The sequence below is a fragment of the Lissotriton vulgaris genome, chromosome 1_1 (assembly GCF_964263255.1).
Source record: "Lissotriton vulgaris chromosome 1_1, aLisVul1.2, whole genome shotgun sequence".
NCBI lineage: Eukaryota > Metazoa > Chordata > Amphibia > Caudata > Salamandridae > Lissotriton > Lissotriton vulgaris.
In genome coordinates this window covers 605,415,322-605,439,955 of record NC_141685.1, presented here as the reverse complement: position 1 = coordinate 605,439,955, position 24,634 = coordinate 605,415,322, and the positions used below count along the sequence as shown (strand labels likewise).

General features: G+C 46.0%; 1 protein-coding gene across 1 annotated transcript in view; it reads left to right on the top strand.

Annotated features, from left to right (window-relative positions):
• LOC147747555 (ferric reductase 1-like) overlaps window positions 1-24,634 on the top strand; it is a 553,652-nt gene that overhangs the window by 264,490 nt on the left and 264,528 nt on the right. Inside the window, exon 7 of the mRNA XM_086954125.1 lies at window positions 22,107-22,208. Coding sequence (XP_086810251.1) covers window positions 22,107-22,208 — 102 coding nt within the window. The remainder of the gene's footprint in view (window positions 1-22,106; window positions 22,209-24,634) is intronic.

Below are 24,634 nucleotides of genomic sequence, written 5' to 3'. Positions count from 1 at the left end.
TACCTCCATAGAAAAAGCGCCCAACGGAGAAGGCCCCAAGAAAGCGACGCTCGAATACGTAATGAAAGCGCTGGAGCAGGTGCAAGTGACGGTGGGGTCTACGGCTACAGAGATCACCTTACTATGCATGGACTTCCATAGGATGAGCGAGAGAGTGAAGCAGGTCGAGGTGGTCACAAAATCCCTGGTGGAGGACGTCTCGGAACTCCAAATAGCGATGGGGCGAATGGAAGCGGAAAACAGAATACTCAAGGAGAAGCTGGACGATCAGGAAGGGCGCTCAAGAAGGAACAACGTCTGGATTCTTGGGTTTCCGGAATCAGAAGGTACGCGCGCTACAGACCTCTATGTTGAAGATTTGATCAAGTCGAGACTTCAACCCAAGGGGCTCTCACATTTCTTCTCGGTGGAGCGGGCACACAGAGTGTCCGGTGGAAAACCAAAACCGGGGGCACCCCCGAGACCGATCCTTGCACGGCTCTTCAACTTTCGCGACCGGGACCCTATCTTACAGGCGGCGAGGGTGTCACCATCGATCCAGATTCAGAATTCCACACTCGCTTTTTTCCCAGACTACACTGCTGAGGTCGCTCGTCGGAGGAGGACTTTCCTTGAGGTCAAGAAAGAACTGAGAGCAAAGGAACTAGCTTACTCAATGCTCGGTTGAGAGTTGTAGCAGACAACAAAGTGTGGATTTTTGACACCCCAGGGGTGGCTCGCGGCAGGCTGGAGGGTTGGAAAACTGTTGGACTGCCCCGCCGCCCGACAGGTCTAACCGGAACCAACGAGGTGACAGCCGAATGGGATCACAGGCATCAGGCGGGGAGGGCATGGCGCGGTCGCCACTCCAGCACCAACTTGAAGCAGATGGAGGCGAGGACTCATGAGCTCCCAGCACAACCCAGGTGTGGTTCCGTGGTTCGCGAACTGGGTTCGATGGTTCCGAACCCGTTCAATAAAGATTGTCGGAAATGGACGATTTTGGTGTCAGCAGACCGCAAATGGCGAGTGTAGCGTGTCTGAGTGTTTTCGTATGAATCGATATAGGAGAACACTCTGTATTCAAGGATTTCGTTTGAACCTCCGGGTTCCATTTTGTATACGGCAGCCATTTTGTGTGGTTGCCCTAACATAGGCCCGATGACTGTAGCCGAACGAGTCCTTGAGACACGTACGCCTTAGCTGACTTCTGGGTGACTTGGCCGAACTGACTCCTTGCCCGAGGCCGACCTCGCTGAGCCAGTTCCTTGTTCAGCAGCTGGTCCGATAAAGATCAAAGAGCAGGACGTGCCCGAGTTTATGGTACACTGCTCCCACCTTTCTATCTCCTTTCTAATCTGTTTCTGCCTTTCCTTTACGACATAATCATTGATTTGGGTTGAAGGTTTTATGATGGGTTTGTCCGGCCTGATCGAACAGGAATCTTGGAATGTGCGTGGTCATTTCTGGTGGGCTGGACAACGGAAAATGGGATTGTCTGAGATTGTCGTCATACGCTACTTTCAAAATGTTACACTGTCATTAGTCAGTTTGTATGCACCGAATGTTAATTTGAAATGTTGCCTGAGGCTTGATTTTTGGCATAAAAGACCATGCTCCGCTTATTGAATTTGTGCAGTCTCTGACGAACCACCCGTGTGTGCTTCGTAGATCTCTGTTCCTGGTTGCAGCCAATAAACTTTGGTCTTTGACGTCATCAAGAAGTATCCTGTGTCTCTGTTTGCCAAGACAGGGGAACTCGAAGGTTTCAGGCGTTCTCCCTGACGCCGCTGGGTTCTAAAACCCGGTCCTTCAGTTGACGCCCAACGTGGGGCGACTTCAGCAGTACCAGTCCAAGCCAGAGGTTCGTGAGAAGCTTCGTGTGAAAATTCTGGAGGAAGGCCAGCCACTTCATCGACCCCTGTATGTCGTCGTGGTCCGAAAGTCTTTGCTGCGAGGTTTCCCACTTTCCGACGGCTACGAAGGACTGCTGCCCTGACTGTCGCCCTGTTTTGGAGCCTTAGACGTTTGTAGAGCGAGACGATTGACGGGTCTTCTGGTGACGCCATCGACATTTCAGTTAAGTATAAGCGGAGCGTCTCCTAGTCCTTAGTTTGTTTGGTATCCTTTAGTGGATCGCTTTGATTTGGTACCTGCAGGCCCCAAAGCCAAGGGATTTGTGTATTCATGAGACTATCGTTTCAAGATTTCCCTTGTTGTTTGAAGCTAGACTAGTGAGCAAGATGCCTGGTTTTAGCAGTTTTAGACACTTGTTTAGTTGTGGTATATCGAGGGATTCCCGGTTAGAGGATTCATGTCCGGTTCCTCCGATCGGAACTCCTACATACGATTTGTATGTGAAACATGGTGTGGGCCCTATTAGTTATAATGAGATCTGGGTAAAATATACGAAGAGTGACGGTGTCCTACAGTGGCCCCGTTACGGTAGTTTTGAAACTGAAATTCTAGATAACCTTGAGGTGAAGTTGTTCAAAAAGAAAGCCCGGCCGGCGATGTTTGACTCTTTCCGCATATGGCCCAAAGAAGCCAAACAGAAAGAAATGAAATTAGCGAAAAAGAATAAGCGAGAAAGAGGTATGTCAATGGTTCAAGCTGCCATTGCGTATAGAGATAATGAAGAAGAACAAGAAAGTGAACAGATGCTTAGAGTGAGGAAGTTAGCGGTAGATAGATGCTACCCAGTCTTGCCGCCTAAAGAGCAGAAAGACGAGAAAGATCTTGCGAAAGATCCTTTAATGTTGCATCTGTTAAATTCACCACCACCCTATGTGCAGAATGCTACGGCACCACCGCCACCAGTGGTGGCTGTGCAACTGCCGGTTATTTTGCCTCCTGCGATTCCTCTACAGCCAGCTCTTCCGTTGGCTACTGTTTCTTTGGTGCGGCCTCCTCAGCGGCCGCCAACTTTGCCCTTTTCTACGACTGCTACTTCTATGCCTGTCCCTAACACTTCTTCAGTTCCGACTTTGGATTCTCCTACTACTGTTTCGTCTTCCCTTATTCTTCCGACTACTCCTTCTCCTAGACAGCGGATGACTGCTGCTTTTTCTGGTTTTCTGACTCCTTGGTTGGGACAATTGGGTATGTCTCCTGTGAGTGAGCGTAGACAGTCGCGTAGTCAGTTGCCTGATACGGATGAACGAGTGGTTTTGGATCACATGGCACGTAGATGGGTTACGTACACGTCTCAGTACGATCTTGAGGGTATCATGGATGTTTTTTGGCAATGGGAAGCACCTAAGCAACGGTATGTTTTTGAGATCATGTGTGCGTTCCTCCATGACCAATGGATGGACGAAGTGGGTAAACCTCCTGAAGAGTTGTTTCGATTGCGTTCTGAGTTTGCGAAAGGGACGATTGTGAGTCTCCTCGACATCGAGAGAGCGGTGTCGACGTTATTGTCGTTTCGAAATATTGCTTCTTCTGAACGGCTGTTTGAGCCTGATTCGTCAGTTGGGAGAAAAGCGCGTCAGTATCCGATGCGAGAGGTTCCTCCGGTTTGGAGACCTGCTGATGCCACTGCTGTTCCGCCTGTTGTTGCACACTTTTCAGCGAGTGTGGTTACATGTTCCATGGAAGTGTGCTGAAGTTCTAGCGCTTAAGCAGACTTTGCCTGATCCGGGGAAAAATCCAGCGGGATATTATAAAGAGCTTACGCAAACAGTGAGTTTGTGCGTCATGAATTTGGCGGACATAGATATGTTGTTTGGGAATGTTGTTCCACAGCTCATCTGGAATGTCATTCGACATACGGATCATGATAATGAATTGGGTGATTCATGGGTTAATCTTGTTGCTGCGAATGATAGACAAGTTGGAGGTGCTAAGCCTGAAAATGTTATTACAGAACTTCCTGGTAGAATTATTAATCTCATGAAGACTTTGATGCCCGAAGTACGTGTTAATTGGGATAAGTTGTCTGCATGTAAGCAGAAGAAAGATGAGACTGTGTCAGATTTTTTCACGTGTTTTGTCGATCATAGTGGGCAGGATATGGCTACCGAGGGTGGCCAGAGATTGTTCGTCGACAAGTTTGTGCATAATCTTCTTCCCGAGTTATGTACTAAGTTGAAGGATTCTGAGAGTGCTTGGCCTGTTTCTACATCAGCGCAGATTTTAGCTACGGCTCAGTACTATGAGAATAGACGCAAGGACGAGTTAGAGAAAGCGGATAAGAAGACTAAGGAATTGAAGACTAAAGTTCTTCTACAACAAGCTTATCCACCCTGTGTTAATAATCAGCGTGATTATCAGCAACCTCAACAGTATTCGAGAAACTCGCAAAGGGACGAGACTTCTCAACAGCGTTTTCCATATGGCCCTAATCAGTGTGCGTATTGTAAAGAAGGGGGTCACTACAAGAATAGTTGTCCGGTCTTGCTACAATGAGCGAATAGTGCTCCTGGTGTGAAAGGTAGAGGTGCTCAGCAAGCGCCTAGAGGTAGAGGTCGCGGACAGAACGTGCGTCCTTTGCCTCCGCAGAATTTGATGAATAGTTTTGATCAACAGCAGAATTCGTCTGGTAGGACAGCACAGTACTATGTAGATGATTATTATGTTGAAGGTGATGAAGCAAATGGTAACAATTGTTAGGACAGCCATGGACAAAGAGAGGGAGTTGTTTCAGTTCCAGTAGATCAGAGTGGACCTTATGTTGAAGTGATTGCATCAGGTGTGTCAGAGCCTTTTCTGCTAGAGACTGGTGCTACGAAGAGTTCTATTATGCATTCTAAACTCCCTGGCGCACCTTTGTCTGGCTTTAATAATGTTTCTGTAGGTTTTTCTGGCGCCCCCGTTACGAATCCGATTTCTGCTCCATTGCCCCTTTCTGTTGGTCCTCGTAGGTTTGAAGCACCCCTTCTTTTGACTACAGGTTGTAATGAGAATTTGTTGGGTTTGGATTTGTTGAAGAGATTGTATGCGACTTTGTACTGTTCTCCGTCAGGAGTACATCTTACTTTGGGTGAGAGTGTGATCTCTCCGATGTATGTATCTAAAGATTGTCTTCCATCGGAATTGTCTCTGTTACCCGATTCAATGTGGGCTACGGGTCCAAATGATGTGGGCCTGTTAGATATTATCCCATATGTTGTGACACTGAAGGCGAATGCTAAGTTACCGCGCATTCCGCAATATCGTTTCTCAAGTGATGGTGAGCGTGCACTTTTGGCGATCATTTATGATCTGATCGACAAGGGTGTTATTGAAGAAAATGCGAGGTAATGTGTGCAATAGTCCTGTTTTGCCTGTCCTAAAGAGAACTGATCCTTCACAGCCTCCTGTATATAGATTTGTTATCGATCTTCGTGAAGTGAACAAAATTGTTGTTCCACAATTTCCTGTTGTGCCTGACATTACTGCGTTATTGACTCTGATTCCGGCTTCTGCCACCTGGTTTTCGGTGATCGACTTGAAGAATGCTTTCTTCAGCATCCCGATTGCCATGGAGAGTAGGGATATCTTTGGATTCTCTTTAGGAGGACGAAGTTTCCGCTTTAAGCGCACTCCTTAAGGCTATTGCGAGAGTCCATCGATTTACAGTCAAGCTTTAAAGACACAACTTGATCTGTTGATTTTACCTGAAGGTGCAGCTCTTATTCAGTATGTTGATGATTTGTTAGTTGCCGCCGATACTGAGGAGATTTGTAAGGATGCCACTTTGTTATTATTACGTCATTTATCTGATTGTCATCACAAAGTTTCTCTCTCAAAGCTGCAATTCTGTCGACAAGAAGTTACCTACCTAGGTCACCTCTTATCGAAGGAGGGAAGGAAACTCACCCCAGAAAGAATTCAGGCTATTGCGAAAATGAGTGTTCCTACGACACAGAGAGAAGTACGAGCGTTTTTGGGTATCACGTCGTATTGTAGACAGTGGATTCCTAATTTTTCCTTGTTAGCGAAGCCTTTGATAGCTCTTACTGTTAAGGATACTCCAAATCCTATTCCTTGGACTGACGAATGTTAGAAGAGCTTTTCGGAATTACGCAATGCGTTAATCAAACCACAGCCTCTCCAATCCCCATAGGAGTAAAAAGTCTGCAGCATGCACGTTTAAAAATAGGAACCTATATTCAAATTAGGAAACCCACCCCTGTCCCGTGCATCCAGCACTCCGTGTGAAAGTGTTTGTGTAAACGATCTTTAAAGTATATTGTTTGTGTATACATTATGTTGTGTTAACACTGATTTCCTTTTGTGACTCTTGGCGGTGTAAGCTTGGGTTAATCCGTTTTGAAACAGGTAACTTGAAGCGGTATGCATTGTCAAAGCTTGAGCTTAAATCAATATTGGTTTCTGCCTCGTTTCTGCAGACAAGCGGAAACACGCGTTGGTTTGCTTTCCAAAGAAACGCGGGTGCTCCGCTTCTGTCAAAAGCAGAAAGACGCGTTTGTTGACATTTCTCTCTCTGCGCGCACGGGGAGAAATACAGCGTCAGAAGGCACGCATGCGTCTCGACGTTTGGGTGTGGTTCCACTATAAAAACCACACCCGAGCTTCTGGAAGACGCTTAGCCTTCCAGCCTTGCTTGAGGAAACATCGCGCATCTCCAGAAGACCTTCAGGATTCCTTCTAGGCTCGCAGATTGCAGTACATCTTTTGAAGGACTGATTCTGGACAATGCTACAACAAGATTTTGAAAGCTAAGTGCAAACTCTTTTCTTCATAGGCGCCCATCGCTAGCAACCTTCTTGGAAAGAACAATTTTTGGGAACATTCTCTCTGAATTCAAGAGGAGAATTAATGCAAGAAAGAAAGACATTTGTTTACTGTGTTCAATGTGGACATAGATTGTGATGTGTTCAATGTGGACATAGATTGTGAATTCAGTTTAGGCTATATGTACATTTCTTGTTTGCTGTATGTGTATGTCTTTTAGTTCTTTAAGCAGGAAAAAACAAAGTCATCTGAAAACGAGGAAGTGGTGAAAGTTATTACAGTTAGCAAAAAAGTAAGTGCAATTGGAAAAGAAGTTGGTTTAGAATCTATCTTTTAGAATTGGTATAATTGTGCATTTGTATCTTTGTAGTGAAACTGCTTCACCCAGCATTTAACTTCAAGAACTGAATCTCCTTCATCAGCACACCTCTGCTAACCTGTACCGACACACCACACCACTTCCAGGACGCGAAGCCTCTCTTTGTAGATCGCAGGTAGGATATTTAAAACTGAAAATAGGTTAACAGGTTTACAGTATAGAAAAAGTAAGAGAGAGTGTCAATCCCTTTTGAGAAAAAGATACTAAGGTGAGCTTGTTGCTTTGCAGGTCGACTACAAGAACTCACATTAGCGTCAGATCCGGCCACTCTCCCTTTTAGCTATCCAGCATCTTGGCGCGTAAATCTACTAACCACCAGAGGTAGGATAGGTTTCAGGGAGTTTGGCTCATAGCGTCTCTGCAAAACCCGTCAAGCACCTTACAGGTAAGATTGCACAGCCTTTCAGGTAAGAGTGACTTGAATCACCTGACAGTGTTCAGCTCCTGTGTTGGGTACTCCTGACTACAGTAAGCCTTTCACATTGTATGTCCACGAGAGAGAGGGATGTGCATTGTCGGTTTTGACTCAGCAGTTTGGCGATAAGCAACGCCCATGTGCGTACTTTTGGGGTCAACTTTAGATCCTGTAGCTAGAGCATTGCCGAGTTGCTTGAGAGCCACGGCGGCAGCGGCTGTGTCAATTCGACAATCTGCTGGTTTGGTAATGGATAACACGTTAGTGGTTATGGTTCCACATGCAGTGGATACCTTGTTGAATCGTACCAAGACACAGCACTTAACTAGTGCTCGGTTGTCAGGGTATGAGCATACACTGTTAGTGAGTCATGTGCACATCAAAAGGTGTAATACCTTAAACCCAGCTACATTGTTGCCGATTTCGCTTGAGACAGATGATGATAGTGAAGAACAGCACGATTGTTTTCTAAGAACCGAAGAAGAGACAAAAGGGAGAGTGGATCTCCGAGATACTCCTCTTCCTGACTGTGATGATGCTTTGTGGGTTGATGGTTCGTGCTTTAAGTTGCCGAATGGTGATACGACTGCAGCATATGCTGTGACGACTTTGCATACTATTGTTGAAGCTGCACGTATCCCACATAACTCAGCACAAGCAGCGGAATTGATTGCACTTACGAGAGCGTGTGTGTTGGCGAAAGGAAAACGAGTGAATGTGTACACAGATAGTCAGTATGCGTTTGGTGTGGCTCATAGCTTTGGGTGTTTGTGGAGTGAACGTGGATTTTTGACATCGCATGGGACGAAGATCCAACATGGGCAACTGGTGAATGAACTTCTTGAATCTCTTACCTTACCATTGCAAGTAGCGATTGTGAAATGCAGTGCCCATAAAAAGGTTACGGATGATGTCGGTCGTGGTAATGCGTTTGCGGATGAAGTTGCGAAAGAAACTGCTAGAAACGTGATGAGTCGAATGTATGTTGCGGGTCCAGCGAGATGGGTTCCAGAGAAGAGTATGTGTGAAGATACCATTGAGAGTGTGAAATCCATTCAAGGTGAAGCCACAGAGAAAGAGTTGAAAGAATGGAGAGAAAGCAAGGGTAGATTGGATTCGAATGGTTGTTGGACTGATTTGTCAGAGCATCAGAGATGGTTGTTGCCTAACGCGTATGTGCTTCCAGTTGTTACAATGGCTCATGGAATGGCACATATTAGTGTGAAATGGATTTGCAAGCTGTTGGCCCCGGTTTGGCAGAATGTGGGAATTCCCACATGCGCAGAGAATTTGGTCAAGAATTGTATGGTGAGTTTGATGCATAATCCTGGTAAGGGAACTCCAACACCAGCTAGTCATTTTGCTCCTCCTATGTATCCGTTCGAGGCCTTGCAGCTAGATTTCATCCATATAGAGAGATGCAACAACTTGAAATATGTGTTAGTGGTTGTTTGCTCCTTTTCTAGATGGGTAGAAGCTTACCCCCTTAAGGACAATACTGCCTTGTCCACAGCGAAGGTCTTGATAAAAGAGTTTTTCCCGAGGTTTGGAATGCCGAGAATTATCTGAAGTGATAATGGGAGTGAATTTGTAGGTCAAGTCATGAAGAGAGTGTGTGTGGGTCTCGGAATTAGGCAGTAATTCCACGCTGCAAATCACCCCCAATCAGCTGGTTTAGTCGAGTGCTATAATGGCACTCTTAAATTAAAATTGGCCAAAATCCAAGAGAGCACTGGTTTACAATGGCCAGATGCCTTGCCATTAGCACTTTTGTCCACAAGAATGACTGTGCATTCGCGAATGGGTTTGAGTCCGTATGAGGTTGTGTTTGGTCGCCCGGCAAATATTTGGGGCGTACCAAGACCAACGAGGTTCAGTGACCTCGAGCATCCTGTGTTGCTTGACTACTTGCGTGAACTGACAACTAAAATGAGTGTTTTACGCCAACAGGTGCATGACAGCCTTCCACAAGCTGCAGAAGATCCAGGCCATTCTATTGAACCTGGATCGTGGGTTTTTGTACGTAACTTCCAGCGGACCAAGAACGAACAGCCCCGTTGGACGGGACCTTACCAAGTGCTCCTGTCAACAAGATCTGCGGTTCGAGTGTGAGGCAAGCGAAACTGGATCCACGGATCCCACACTAAAAGGGCACCTCTGCCCTTGCCATATGATAAGTGGGTGCAGGAGGGACTTGCAGACTCTGAAACAGAAGTTGTCCCACGGTTTATACCGTTCAGCGATGCTCAACTGATTGGAACAAACTCAGAGAAAGAGAGCGACAGGATTTTGCAAGAATCAGGACCTCCTGCAGAGCGATTGGACACTACAGAGCCTCACCTTTTGTTCGTTGATCAAGAATTAGCTGGAAAGAGCCGCTATAATCTGAGACCGAGAGTTACGGACAAATAAATAAAGACTAATAAAGTTTTATGATTTTTCTGTTTGCAGGTTAACTCTCCACCAAGGATCTACTCATTTTTGTTTTTTTTGAACCGCCATCCGGTTCTTGCTGCTAGGGTCGCGGTTGCCATCAGTCTTTGGAGTGCAAGCCTGAGACACTAGGTCGAGGGTTCTGTTGGCCCAAGGCAGCCTTCCTGGGTTAGCAGAGGCATTCCTGAGCAGAATCAACCTACCACCGCGGGCAGCACATTTAGTTTAGGATGGATTTCTTTGAGTTGGAGAGACCTGTACAGACACTGACTTTTAGAAAACGAATATGTAAAATAATATCGAAGAAAAGTTTTTTGATACCATGTTTATTTTCACTATTGAGCTTTATGATATTTATAGCTGGTTATGTAACATTTTCTTTTAAGATGACGTTTAATCCCACTGTGCAACCTACACCTTCACCTACTATTTCTTCTCATTCTTTCCATCCTTTGCCTGAGCATGAGGTAGCTAGACGATTGGAATTTGCTTACAATTCCTTCATCCAACTTTTGCACCAATACCAGTTAGTGATGAACACGACAAACTGTTGGATTTGTGGTTTGATGCCTCATACAACCGATAAGGGTATTCCTTATTTAGTTTTGCCCTTTAGCTTTAATGGTTCAATTTGGGCTTATAGAACTATGTTTATCTATGCCCATAGTGTCTACCCCCAACGTTCACTGAAAGACAACCCAAAGAATAGCGCTATAGTTAAAGGCATTGTCGACATGATTAGAGGGATTAGCTCGTATGAGACTATTCCGAGAGATGAGACACTAGCCTACATTGGTTGGAACGTTACTGGATATGGAGTTAGTCTGAGTGTTAACCAGCGAGCGAAAAGTTCTCCACCGATTTGGATAGTGCCCCATCAGGGCCACTATTGTCTGCAGGGCAATGGCAAGAATCCGAAGGCTCAGTTAGGGAAGAGTGTTTGCGCTGAGACTTATGTATTTGCGTCTCAGTCTTCCCCAGCGTTCTTAGCTGCTAAGGGTACCTACTTTGTTTGCTACGACAAAGCGTATACATGATTGCCCCCTGACTTCTCGGGCACATGTTTTGTTTCCTTTCTGTTACTTCCCACTTTTACAGCTGCGGCAGATTACCATAAGACAAGAGTTGCTAGAGGTGTCTTTAGTCAAGAAGACACTGCAGGACAAGAACTGGGAGATTTCTTTAAGGGTTTTCTGCCGTTCCTAACAGTAGGAATATTAGCCAGTTGACGAGAGTGGTTGAGTCCACCATAGTCGAAACTGCCGGTGCCCTTGGTAACCTGACTGCTGAGCTCCAGTCGGATAGACTCATGACACTTCAAAATAGAGTTGCCCTTGATGTTATTCTAGCAGACCGAGGTGGAGTTTGTAAGCTGATTCAATCGAGCTGCAGCGTTTTCATTCCAGACTACGCTCCATCAGTTTTCCAGGCCATTTCCAAATTGCATAAAATCTCCGATTCTGTCCATTTGGACAAAGGAGATTGGTCGTTGATGGGATGGTTATGGGGATTGATATCCACTTGGGGTTGGAAGATTTTGATGGTCATTGGGATGGTCTTAGCAATCCTTTTCATGATCTGTCTCTGTCTACAGTGTGCTCCTGCTATTTGTGGCCTCTGTGCTACTTCGTGTGGAAGGAGACCTGTCCAGAGAGAGATACTAAGTAATAGGATGTTGCTACAGCAACATATCAATGACCTGATGAATATAGATCCGGATTCAGATTAACCTGGGTTTGGGTCTGTTGCCTATGTAAGGGCAAAAGGAGGGGCTGTGGTTCCGTGGTTCGCAAACTGGGTTCGATGGTTTCGAACCCGTTCAATGAAGATTGTCGGAAATGGACGATTTTGGTGTCAGCAGACCGCAAATGGCGAGTGTAGCGTGTCTGAGTGTTTTCGTATGAATCGATATAGGAGAACACTCTGTATTCAAGGATTTAGTTTGAACCTCCGGGTTCCATTTTGTATACGGCAGCCATTTTGTGTGGTTGCCCTAACATAGGACCGATGACTGTAGCCGAATGAGTCCTTGAGACACGTACGCCTTAGCTGACTTCTGGGTGACCTGGCCGAACTGACTCCTTGCCCGAGGTCGACCTCGCTGAGCCAGTTCCTTGTTCAGCAGCTGGTCCGATAAAGATCAAAGAGCAGGACGTGCCCAAGTTTATGGTACACTGCTCCCACCTTTCTATCTCCTTTCTAATCTGTTTCTGCCTTTCCTTTACGACATAATCATTGATTTGAGTTGAAGGTTTTATGATGGGTTTGTCCAGCCTGATCGAACAGGAAACTTGGAATGTGCGTGGTCATTTCTGGTGGGCTGGACAACGGAAAATGGGATTGTCTGAGATTGTCGTCATACGCTACTTTCAAAATGTTACACTGTCATTGGTCAGTTTGTATGCACCGAATGTTAATTTGAAATGTTGCCTGAGGCTTGATTTTTGGCATAAAAGACCATGCTCCGCTTATTGAATTTGTGCAGTCTCTGACGAACCACCCGTGTGTGCTTCGTAGATCTCTGTTCCTGGTTGCAGCCAATAAACTTTGGTCTTTGACGTCATCAAGAAGTATCCTGTGTCTCTGTTTGCCAAGACAGGGAAACTCGAAGGTTTCAGGCAGTCTCCCTGACGCCGCTGGGTTCTAAAACCCGGTCCTTCACAGGGTGTTAAGTAATAGCGACAAGAATGGTTGGGACACGCTTGGACACTGATTTAGGGGACTTTGAAGAGGGCAGGGGAGCCGCCTGCTCCGGAGGACACTTCACCCCAGCAAGCAAGGACACTGTTAATGGGATGGGAGAAGCACTCTGCTAAGTTGGGGGGGCGGGCAGTTCTAGGTCCACTAAGAAGGGAGGCAGGGAGGGGGATGGTAGGGGGGGGGTAGTTTTGTTGTTATACACGTTATGCAGGCAGGGAATAGACACATGGTGTGACACTTACTTGACTGAGGTTTCTGGGACGGACGCAACACGCGGGCGGTGGGACATGTAAAGCTACCAGATGGCTAGGATGGCAAACTTACACGACACATATTACAATGCCTCGGGGGGGGAGATGCCTAGGACTACAGTAGTGCCCCTGCGGATTATGACCTGGAATGTTAGAGGGCTGGGGGACAAAATTAAACGAGGATTAGTATTGCATGCAGTGAAGAGACAGGGGCCAGCTCTGGTACTCTTGCAAGAAACACACCTCACTGGAGGGGTGTCCAAAGCAATAGATAGGAGAGGCTACGAGATGGCAGTGCACTCAGACTTCACCTCAGGCTCTAGAGGAACGAACATTTTGGTCAAGAAATCATTCCCCTTCATAATACTAAGTCCCAAAATCGACGAACAAGGCTGTTTTGCAGTGATACAGGGACAGTGGAAGGGGAGACTCCTGTGAGAGGTTGGCCTGGTATATGATGCTCACTAGTTCTAGTGATCACCTTGTACCATGCCAAGCAACCCTTATGATGATCGGTTGTAAGTCAACCTTATAGACCAGTTATCCTAGTGGTAACGTGGACAAAGCAGTCTTAGGCTAAACTCTGAAAGGCATGTGAAGCAAGCTGTTTTACCATATACAACCCCCTTGAATACCAAATGAAAGCACACCACACAGATATATATTGAAAATATATATATATATTTATTAACTACAAATATCCCCTATACTCTTTATGAGCACAGAAGCACAAGCGTTAAAACAAAACACAGTTGAAATACACAAAAGTTGCACAATATGGATGAGCCCTAGGGGCCACCTAAACCATATACTAAGAAAGTGGTATAAGAGATACCAATCGAAAAGGAAACAGGCCTAGGGCCTTGGGAATCGCTGGAGCTGATCGGAACTAGCAGTGACTAAGTCGGGAAAGGCCCGCGGGACTCGGGTGCAGTGTTTAAAGTGCACGCACTCACCAATGCATGTTCTATGGTGCGTAAAAGTTACAAAGTTAGTTATTTAGGAACCTTCCGAGTGACCTAGAGGAGTGAAACTTAAGACACCGACACTAGAGGTGTGTACCAGTGTGGGAACACCGGCGTTGCTGAGTTACCTCACCCACAGGACGCGGGTGCATAGGGTCGAAGTAGTGTCGGGTTTCGTCACGCTGGTCGATGGTGCTTGGAGCTGAAGATGCTGCAGACGGCTCGATGTGAAGAGTTCTGGTGGATCCAAGGGTGGATCTGAAGTGGTGAAGACTTGAAAGCAGAGGGGACAATGTTCAAAGTCACTAGCCAGTGACTACCGTGGAACCAGATTCGAACCAGGCGATGTCGGGTGCAAACAGGCGATGAGGTGTAGCTTCTCTCTGCAGCCACATGGACACGAAGAGGTCAAGGACGTCCAAGAGTCAATCACGAGCTTTCCCACGCAAGCTTCTCGCTGTTGGCGGTGTCGGCAACCTGATTGGAGCAAACAGGCCTTGGCTAATGCAAGCCACGCAGGAATCAAAAAAGGCTTATCACTCGGACCAGCAAGGTCAGAGCGGGTGCTCCCTTTTACAGGAGCGAGGGCAAGTCTGGTGCAACTAGACCCGCAGTGTAGTTTGTAGGTTTCATTGCCAAGATGGCCACTGACCATGTGGCAAGTGGCCGGGATGGCGCGTCAAGTGGCACAATGCCAAAGGGCCCCACGCAGATCGTGGAGGTGCTGGGGGCCTGATCTTCGGTGCAAGGGCTGCTCCGTGGTGGGGCTTCTCTGTTCCCAAAGCACAACATCGAGGGTGCCTCGGATGCTGCGCAGTCAGCTCTTTGAGGGTCTTTCAAGGGGTCCAGTCCCACGTCTCTCGGTGCCTCCACAGGTCCCTTCTTTGCAGGGACTGTGGATCGGGTTGTGAGAAGTCTGGGAGTCTGGGTCTTGTCAGGCTCTGGGCTCGGGCTCCGGTGGGAGGCGGTGGCAAAGCAGACGTTGAGTTGCTGGATGGTGCCTGTGTTCACAGGGTGGCCACTCCTAGGCCACAAGGGAGATGCTCTTCAGTCTTCTGTGCAGCAGAATGTCAAAGTCCAGTCGTCTTCTTAGTTTAAAGTTGATTTCAGGATGATCTGAGGTGCTATGGCACTGCTCCCACTCTTATTCCCCATCTGAGGGGTGGATCACCAGCTAGGTCCCTCCTCTGGGTGGGACCAGGAAGGGGGGCGGTTACACCCCCTTTCCTTTGTCCAGCTCCTCGCCAGGCCTGGGTCTGGAAAGTCCCAGGACCGGTTTGAACTAGCTTATGCACGGGGACACCTTGTGTGCCCCGGGCATGTCTGATTCTATTCAGCCCTGTCCTACCCAATACACAAAATCCTGGCTGGGGTGGTGCTCGCACCTCCCAAGGCAGGAACCCCTTTGTCCAAGCTTCCCTCGCTGGAAGGACTCCCAGCAGCAGGAGGTCAGACTTGTGTCTGTGGTGGCAGCATCCATTTTGTGATGCTGAGGCTCTGGTTAACTTTAACCGGGGTTAAGGCTATGTACATGTCGTGTCCCTCTAGAAGGGTGGAATGATATCCCCGTCGACAGAACTGTCGAGGGGATAGTATTCCAAATCGTTTGACACCTTACTCGACATGTTTTGATAAAGCCAAACCAAAGTTAGCATATAACCGCGAGGATTATAATGCACTTAAGAGTATATGGTATGGCAATATCCCGGAACAGCTAAGGGAGTTGTTCCCGACAGCTGCAGACAGGCTCAGCTCATGCTAGAGTACCATCTCACAACATTCCAAGCACTCTGCCTCCAGGATTGATGAGGCCTTCCATAGGAGTGGGTGATAGGAACATATGTGTCCAGTTAAGGTTAGATATAGGGATACTATATCTAAGCAAGAGGTGATTACACCAACTTACCCCAGCTGAGTGATCAGCCAGTTGTGTCAAATATGGAGGCCAGGCCAGGGGTGGCACAATACATGCTGCAGCCCCTGGTAGGCCTTGGAAACACCTATGCCCTGGGTACCTAGGGTACACTGTTACAGGGGCCAATAAGGTGAACCAGTTCCAATTCGTAATGCACCTAGAGTGCATTGACAGTAATTTAGAGAGAGAACAGCAGGCTGTGGGTCTGATTAGCAGGCCCACAGCCACATGAAGTCATAAACCAGTGAAGCAAAAAGCAAAAATTTGGGTGAAAATAGGATAGCAGACCGTACTCTCCTACAACTCCTGAATGTCATATCGGTATATGTCCCTCCGGCATTACACTCAGTTAAGCTGCCGGCGTTGGGTGACTTTCTGCTTTCCTTGCCTGAGGGAGACATAATTATTGGAGGGGACTCCAACGCAACGGTAGACGCCTTGGCAGATAGGTTTCCGGTCAGGACTCGGGCCCCCGGACACTCTCGCTTCCTCAACTTTTTGGAGGCTCTGGGGTTAATAGACGTATGGAGGCATACACACCCCACTGCAAAACAATATATCTATTATTCCACGGTACATAACAGTCTGTCAAGGATTGACTTCTTTCTGACAGTAGGAGACGGCTTACAACGGGTAGACACTATCGAGATCCAACCTCTGGAATTTCAGACCATTCCCCTGTGGTCTTGACCCTATCCACCTAGGAGAAATCCCGTAAACGGATCTATCTCATACACGCATCCTATTTCAGGGTCCCAAAGGTTAAAAAAGCACTTAGGAACGCGACAAAATATTATTTTCAAGAAAACTCGGCATCAGTACAGTCCTCTGCTGTTTTGTGGGAGGCGTACAACACAGTGTTACGGGGACAGGTGATAGCGTCCATTACAGGATATAGGCATGAGAGGCAACTAGAACTGTCCCAGTTAGAGATAGCAGTGCAAAGAGCCAACGAGGCCCATATGGTAGACCCAACACCAGTAACATTGCACACATTACTTCTACGTAAGCAGCAGTATAAGGAACACTTGCAACATCAGATAACCGAGCAAATTACTGCTACTGCGCATAAGATTTACGACATAGGGGATAAGGCAGGGAAGATGCTGGCATGGTTGGACAAGAGAGGAGGAAGCGCTAAATGGATACAACAGTTATACAATAAGGAGGGAATGGTGCAAACACGACCAGAGGGAATAGTGAGGGCCTTGGCTGAGCACTTCGAAACGGTATATACCCCTGATAGAATGGTGTCGGCGGGTGCGGCGAGAGCATTGCTCAGCCACGTCGTCGCGCGAACGCTGACGCCGGAGGCGGTTACGGAGTTGGAGGCCGATATTACGATTGAGGAAATCAAACAAACCATACATGCGGTGAAGTCGGGGAAAACACCAGGACCTAATAGTATCCCGATAGAATGGTACCAATCTATGTCTGCCCACCTTGGTGGGCCTCTATTGGATATGCATACTGAGAGTCTGTCTACAGCGGAACTCCAGTTAGATCAACGGACTACCACTATCATAGCAATCCCCAAGCCTGGTAAACCACAGGCAGAATGTGCGTCATACCGCCCCATCTCCCTTCTCAATGCAGCGATTAAAATTCTGGCGAAACTCCTAGCCGCTAGGCTCCTCCCCCACCTCCCACAACTGATACACCCAGATCAGTCGGGCTTTATGCCCCACAGAAATACATCCCTTAATCTGAGATGGATGCATGGGGTGTTGGCCAAAGGTCCGTCACACACTGACCCAACGGTTATATTTGCTCTTGACGCAAAGATGGCCTTTGACTTGGTTGAATGGCAATACCTCTTTGAGGTCCTGTCCCATATGGGGTTTGGTCCCAAATTCATAGCATGGGTCTGGCTACTGTATACTAACCCCGTGGCACAGGTCGTGGCGAACAGTCACCTTTCCCCTACATTCACCTTAGCGCGGGGCACCAGGCAGGGATGCCCCCTATCTCCGCTGCTCTTCGCGATAGTGCTGGAACCTCTGGCGACAATAATACGCTCGACCCCACTGCTGAGAGGAATCACCTGGGCGGAGGGGTGGGAGGACCGACTCTTACTCTACGCGGACGACATGCTCGTCTACCTTGCGGATCTGGATCGCAGTATTCCGGAACTTCTGGCACTGTGTGACGCACATGGGGAGGTCTCAGGCTACACGATAAATTGGGCAAAGTCCGAACTTTATGTGCTACAAGGACCACCCCCCGTGCTTGCTTCGGGTTGCCCCCTGCGATTTGCGGGTTGATCCTTTAAATACCCTGGCATACACGTCTCACGCGACCCAGTGGAATTCTTTGATAAAAGCTTGAAACCACCGATGGATCGACTGAGACATGATGTTAAATACTGGGCGACTCTGCCTTTGACCCTACTGGGCAGGGCGGCGCTATACAAAATGATGTCGCTGCCACGATTCCTCTATGTACTGGATAACACGCCGTATCCGGTGACACCTGGATACTTTCGGCGTGTATCGGCGCTGGTTTCCAACCTGCTATGGGGTAATCTCCCAGCACGCATAGCGCAGGTCAAATTGAATAGGAGTTGGTATGAGGGGGGGTAGTGCTGCCGAACTTGCAGTTATACTACTGGGTGGCACAATGAGACCCATCAACCTATGGCTGCACGCTCCCCAGGATGACCCGGCCTATAAGGCTGACAGGATGCAACTAGGTACCAACAGTATGTTAGCCCCTCTTTACGACAAAAGCCTCACTAACAAGATGATAGGGCCCACCAAGCTTACAATCACACTGTGGGACACAGCACAGAATAAACTAGGATGGAAAGGGAAAATCACTAAGCTCACCCCACTATGGGACACCAAGGCATTGGGGAACCTGAGACAGAGTAAGGGCTTCACACAGTGGGACGACATTGGGATATCAACGGTGGGAGATCTCTGGGACAAAGGCACAGTGATACCCTTCGCTCAGTTGCGACGGCAATATGAGTTAGGGGCGGCGGAATCATACAGATATGTGCAAATTCAACATGCACTGCTTACAGCCATACCACCGGATACCGAAGTCCCTGAGGCATCCCCCCTTGAAGACCGCCACCTCACAGAATACATGCAACAACGGGCCACATCATTCACCTATCGTAAGTTGCTTAGCAACTTACCAGACCCTACATCGAAACTGAAGGGAAAATGGGTGGCGGAGGTGGGGGATATGGATGAATCAGAATGGAATGAGGCATTGGCATCGCCGAAGGAGGTGGGCATATCGGCTAAGTTCCGTCTGGTGCAGCTTAAAATTCTTCACAGGGTATATTACAGGAGAACTAAGCATGGGCGAATTTTGCGAATTGGCAATTCGCGAATTTGCGGGTTTGCGAATTGGCAATCCGCAAAATTAGCGAATTTGCAGATTTTTTTATTTTTGCGTGTTCGCGGTTGTTCGCGAGGCGCTTTACAATTTCGCGGGGTTTTTTTTGCCTGCTTAATCACTGCCACCCTCTTGTTTTTTATGCCCATCTGCCCTCTGTACCACTTGTTTCTGTGCCCTTCTGCCCTCTGCCCCACTCATTTTTTGTCCCCTTCTGCCCTCTGTCCCACTTTTGTGCCCTTCTGCCCTCAGCCCCACTTAGAATGGCGCCGGCAAGCTGCCAGCGCCATTCTAAAATAGCTAGAAAAAACTTCAACAGGAAGCACTAATAGATAAAGTAAAGCAGGTGCTCCAGTTGAAGGTCAAATTAAGTTACACAATCATTAATCACCCCAAGTTTGGGGTGATTAATGATTGTGTGACTGAATTTGAGCAGCACCTGCTTTACTTTATCTATTTGAGCTTCCTGTTGAAGCTGACTTTTGTAACTATTTTAGAATGGCTCTGGTAGCTTGCTGGCGCCATTCTAAAAGAGTTACAAAAGTCAGCTTGAACTTTTGACCCAATCCGTTCCGATTGCAGGTTATTGTTCGCGGATTTTGCGGGAAATTCGCAAATCTCAGGGATTGCGAATTTACCGAAAATCCGCGAAATCCGCGAGCGGAACGGATTTTCCGCTCATGCTTAAGGAGAACGACACTACACACCATGCACCGAGCTCAACATCCCTACTGCTTGCGTGGATGTGGGGAGGCGGGAACATTTCTACATACCATTTGGGAATGTCCTCATATAGTGGAATTTTGGAGATGAATAATGCGCACCATCTCACAGACATTGGGGCAGTCCCTGGTCCCTGAGCCACGTAAATGCCTATTGAATGTGTGGGAACCGAATGACCTAACCAGACCTGGGCAAACGTGGGCCACGATAGGTATGACAATAGCGAAAAGAGATATAGCGCAGAGATGGGGAGCGGCAGAGACACCCTTGCTGACACACTGGTGTACAAACATGGATAGAGCGATGATCGTGGAGAGGGCGGTTTATTCAGCGAGGGCCTGCCCCCGCAAATGGACCAAAGTATGGACTCAATGGAATGTGTTTACGGGTGAGATCTGCGAACCCTTGCAGGAAGACGATCCATCATCATCGGATGATGAGGAGGAAGGGGAGTAGGATATAAGTGGGTGAGGAGGGCGGGCACTGAGTGTTTGCCGGCTACCATAGTCATGTTCCACAACTGGGGAGTGGTTGCGGCCTCTCTCTTGAACTCCACAATGTATTTGAAGGGTGAAGCCTTCACATGGGTGTGTTGGAGGTAATTAAATGTCCTTTGTTCTCCCACAGAAACTACTTATTACAAATCAGACAGGAGGGGAGGTGTGTTCTAACCAATGTGTCTGCCTTATGGTTTGCATTATGTTAGTTTGTTTATTTACTTCAGTAACTTCATTGCAATAGAAAATTGGACCTAGGTGATTTTTGGTGTAATTGTGCAAGTCAGGTACACGACTTGATAAGCAGGGCCGCCGGACCCCTGGGTTGTCGGCTGACGAGCTGTGTTACTTCAAAGGCAAAGACTGGAGTTGGTATATGCTGCGGCCTGCCCCCGGGGTTGTAGAAAATACGCTGTGTAAGTTTGTAGTCCAAACACCCAGTTGTTCAGTGACAATGTATCTCTTTTTTGTAATTCTCTAGGAATTGTGTAGTCTGTCGTCAGACTTTCACAATAAAATCTTTATCCTACTTTAAAAAAAAATAATAATAATGAGCTGGAAAGAGAGATACTTTAAACTGACTAAATGCAACAAATATGATTTGTACCTTAGTGGCTTGCAATATAGTTAAAGCATTTCTCAAGCTGTGCATCCAACAAGCATTGATATGCTTTAAATCACTAGGGTCATGGATGATTTTGCTCATACTTTTCCATTTGCATCTTACTTTATTTACAAGGAACCATCTTGAAATGTGCTCGATCTGGCCCATATTGATGACGTAGCCCCAATATAGGCAGGGATGTGACCCAGATAGAGTGATTGATTCAGGTCGTCTTTTATAGTTTTCGGATTATTTTTTGGCTATCAAATAACTCTATACCAGTATTTCTACAGCAATTGTTCAAGTCGTAAATATTTGATTAAAAAACAATGATTAGTAGAATAAGAAAGCAAAACGTAACAAAAATGTAATATTTCAAGAGAGCATATTAACCCATGAGAAGGTCACTTAGCTCTTTTCCCAGATAATGTATGTTTAATTTTACCGAACTCAACAGTACTAGAAAACAGCCATGCAGAAGACTGCACCTCTCTTCTCAATCCATCCTTAATATAAAGTATAAGTGCATAGCTCTATTGATCTTTGGTTATACCTAACACATATTAAAACGGAAGGCTTATACCTAATATAGCTACATGCAATTATCTATTGAAACTTGCTTTGGGTATTAAGTTTCAGTGACAGCAGTGAAAGCAAGCTTGAGCACACTACTCAATATTTGATTTTGATCTCTACAATCAAAAATGAGAACACTTGGATGAGAGACATTTCACTGTTTAAGGAAATAGGAAACCGACACTAGCATACACATTTTTCACTGATGCATCCTAACTCTAAAAATCCCACACAAAAAAATGAGATGCACAAAGATTGCAACAACAATCACTAACTGTGCTGATCTTGTCAGATAATAAGCAGAAGTAGTTTTCGGCAAGTCCATGCGATGTCTTTTTCTCAGGACAAAGAAGAAACTCCTGTTAATGGTCTTTTTCAATTTTTTATTACAAAGTAATTACAAATAGATCCCACACATTATTTGTATTCATTATCTATCATTGATAACATTTCCTATACCAATGGGCCTATAGAGCTGCCCTTCATATTGTTGTGTAATTAGTTTCTAAGCTATGAAGTCTACTTCTGTCGCAACTTTTCACATTGATAGCTGGTGAGCATTTTGTTAAATTGATTTCAGCATGTGATCAAACAAAACGATTTGTCATTATTTATCGATAAACCTGTTATTTTTCAGGGAAATGATGACATTTACATCTGTGTCATGAACACGACTGGAAACATTGAAATTCAACATGCATTCTCAACCGGTCAAACCACTCCCAACCTCGTTCCACTGGTAGATGAAAGATATTTCTGTATTTTATTCTTCTGATGAATGTTTTAAACATTATTTATGCACTTTAGCTATATTCGTTCTCTGCTGAAATATCAATACAGAATCTAATAGATACTTTTTTTAAAATATATACACATTGATGAATTGACTATGCTTGTTTATATAAGTATACAAACAATACATTCTTAGTTCATAACTTAATACTTTTGAGTTTTTATGAGAGATATGAACTATTGGGGTCTAGCTGTCTGGAGTGAAACATCCCTGTTAGACGTCACTCATCAAAAGACAGGCATTGTGCACATAGCATTGACCATGAGGTTACATCAGACTGCTGAAGTCTTGTTACATGATTGAAAAGCTGAATTTAATGTGTCCGGCTGTCATGTATTATGAGTCAAGATTCAAAGGTAATGCTCTGATATAAGTAGAATAGTGATGGACAGAGATGGCACATCCACAGCATTTTGTCATGTAATTTGATAGTACTGCTGAGGTTCTTTTTCCACAGAGGGACCCTATTTGAATTAAGAATGTACCATATAAAGGACGTCAGCCCCCCTTCCTTAAAAGGGATGCAGTGCTCTGGATGTATATATATTTAGTTAATGCACTGTTGGCATGGCCCAAAATACTACAAAACATTGGAAGGTCATAGATTGTGGCATCTTGAGGAAACACTGTTGCCTCAACCCAGTCAGTGGCAGTTGAATATTATAGCGACCCACTATTCAGGCCATAGAGACTCTGTGGCATACATTGCAAACGAGTCAGAAATCAGCCATTAGGTAGTTTAAATAAAGTATTGAGATTTAAAAGCAAGCACCAGGCATTGCAAGTCAAATGCCAGGTAGTTGTGGTAACAACCTTATTTTCTGAAGGTAGATAACTTCAGGTAGAAATTCAGAATTTAACATTTATTTATTTATGGATTAACGTATTTGTTTATCTATATAGATCGTTTATAGTGTGCAAACAAAATCCGGGGGCATCAGATTGCTGTATAGTACAAATTTCACATGAACAGAACTTCAACATGATAATAACCACTAAGCTAAAGGACAAGTAAGGTAAACCTCATTTGATTACAGAGCAGCGAAGTTACACAGGTCGTAATGAGATTTACATGGCAAATTCAGGACGTACTTGGACAAGCGCCAATTTATTGACGATTACACTGGGAAATTTCAGAAAACACAAGAGAGGAGTTTCCTGTCATATTCAGTCCAGCATTGGAGAGCAGAGACGAATTGAGCTTGTTAGGAATGTATTGGAGGAAAGGATTTGACTTTCCTCTTGAAGGTGGGTGGAGAAGGGCGGCGGTAGTGAGTTCCATTCTATAGTTCAAAGCAACTTTTGCCATTGGGGTGATTAAAAGCTCTCTTCCATTAATATATTACAATTCAACACAACCCAGGGAGAATGCCTTTGTAGTGTAGTTCCTAGTTTCCCACTAGGCCCTGCGCATTGGAATAACATAAACAGTAGTATCGACGTAGAAGTGCGGATCTTCCACCCCTCCACTGACTATGCTAAACTTAATTGGGTGTGTTACCAACTAGCTCAGAGGTCACTGGAAACTTTCTTCCCTGCATAGGAAGTGATCAGCTTCCCTGGCACAGACAAGAAGGGATTCAGTTTTCCAACAACCGTGCAACATGACAACTTTGCTCCTCAGATCAAGAGTCAATCTCTAGGGTCGTGTGAAACAATAGACATATATTTCATTCAGTCAGGTTAGTGCAGTTTACTTTCACAACTATGTAGAGACTAGAGAGACGGGCGTTTGTCAATAAAAGGTTAACATTTATTGAACAGTCTTTCTTCTCGTACAAGAGAAATGTATTGCCACAATTGCAAGACTTGTTATTATAAAAAGTACGTACAGTAAGATAAGGATTGCGAAATAATACTGTAAAAGCATTGATATGGTTTCTTAGCCATACAATGGTTTAAAAGTAATAAAACATATATACAGTTATATATACATTAGGCTAAAATACTCAACTGGTGCTTCTAACTACGCCTACCCCAGTGTGCCTGACCTAAGCCTAACACGTGGAAGGGGAGTAAGTAAGTAGCTTTAAGTTAAGTTGGTTTTGCCAAGGTTTGCTTCAAGAATTCTCACTAAGGGTTTAGTCAACACCATACCTCTGAATAGAATGATGGAGGTCTGGTATCTCGTTCAGGAGGAACTCGGTATCCCAGTCACCCGCGAGGGCAGACTAGAAACGCTGGAGCTGGATTCCTCTGCACGAGAAAGGCAGCGTCTCTCTTCAGCGCGTCGAGGAGGAGAAGGAGGGGGGACAGCGTCCGCGGGCAGCTTGGCATCTGCTGGGCTCTTCGCAGAGGGACGGCTGTTCAGCTCCTAGTTTCACCACACCATCGTTCGTGCTTTAGCAGCGATAATGGTATCAGCAGCTTCA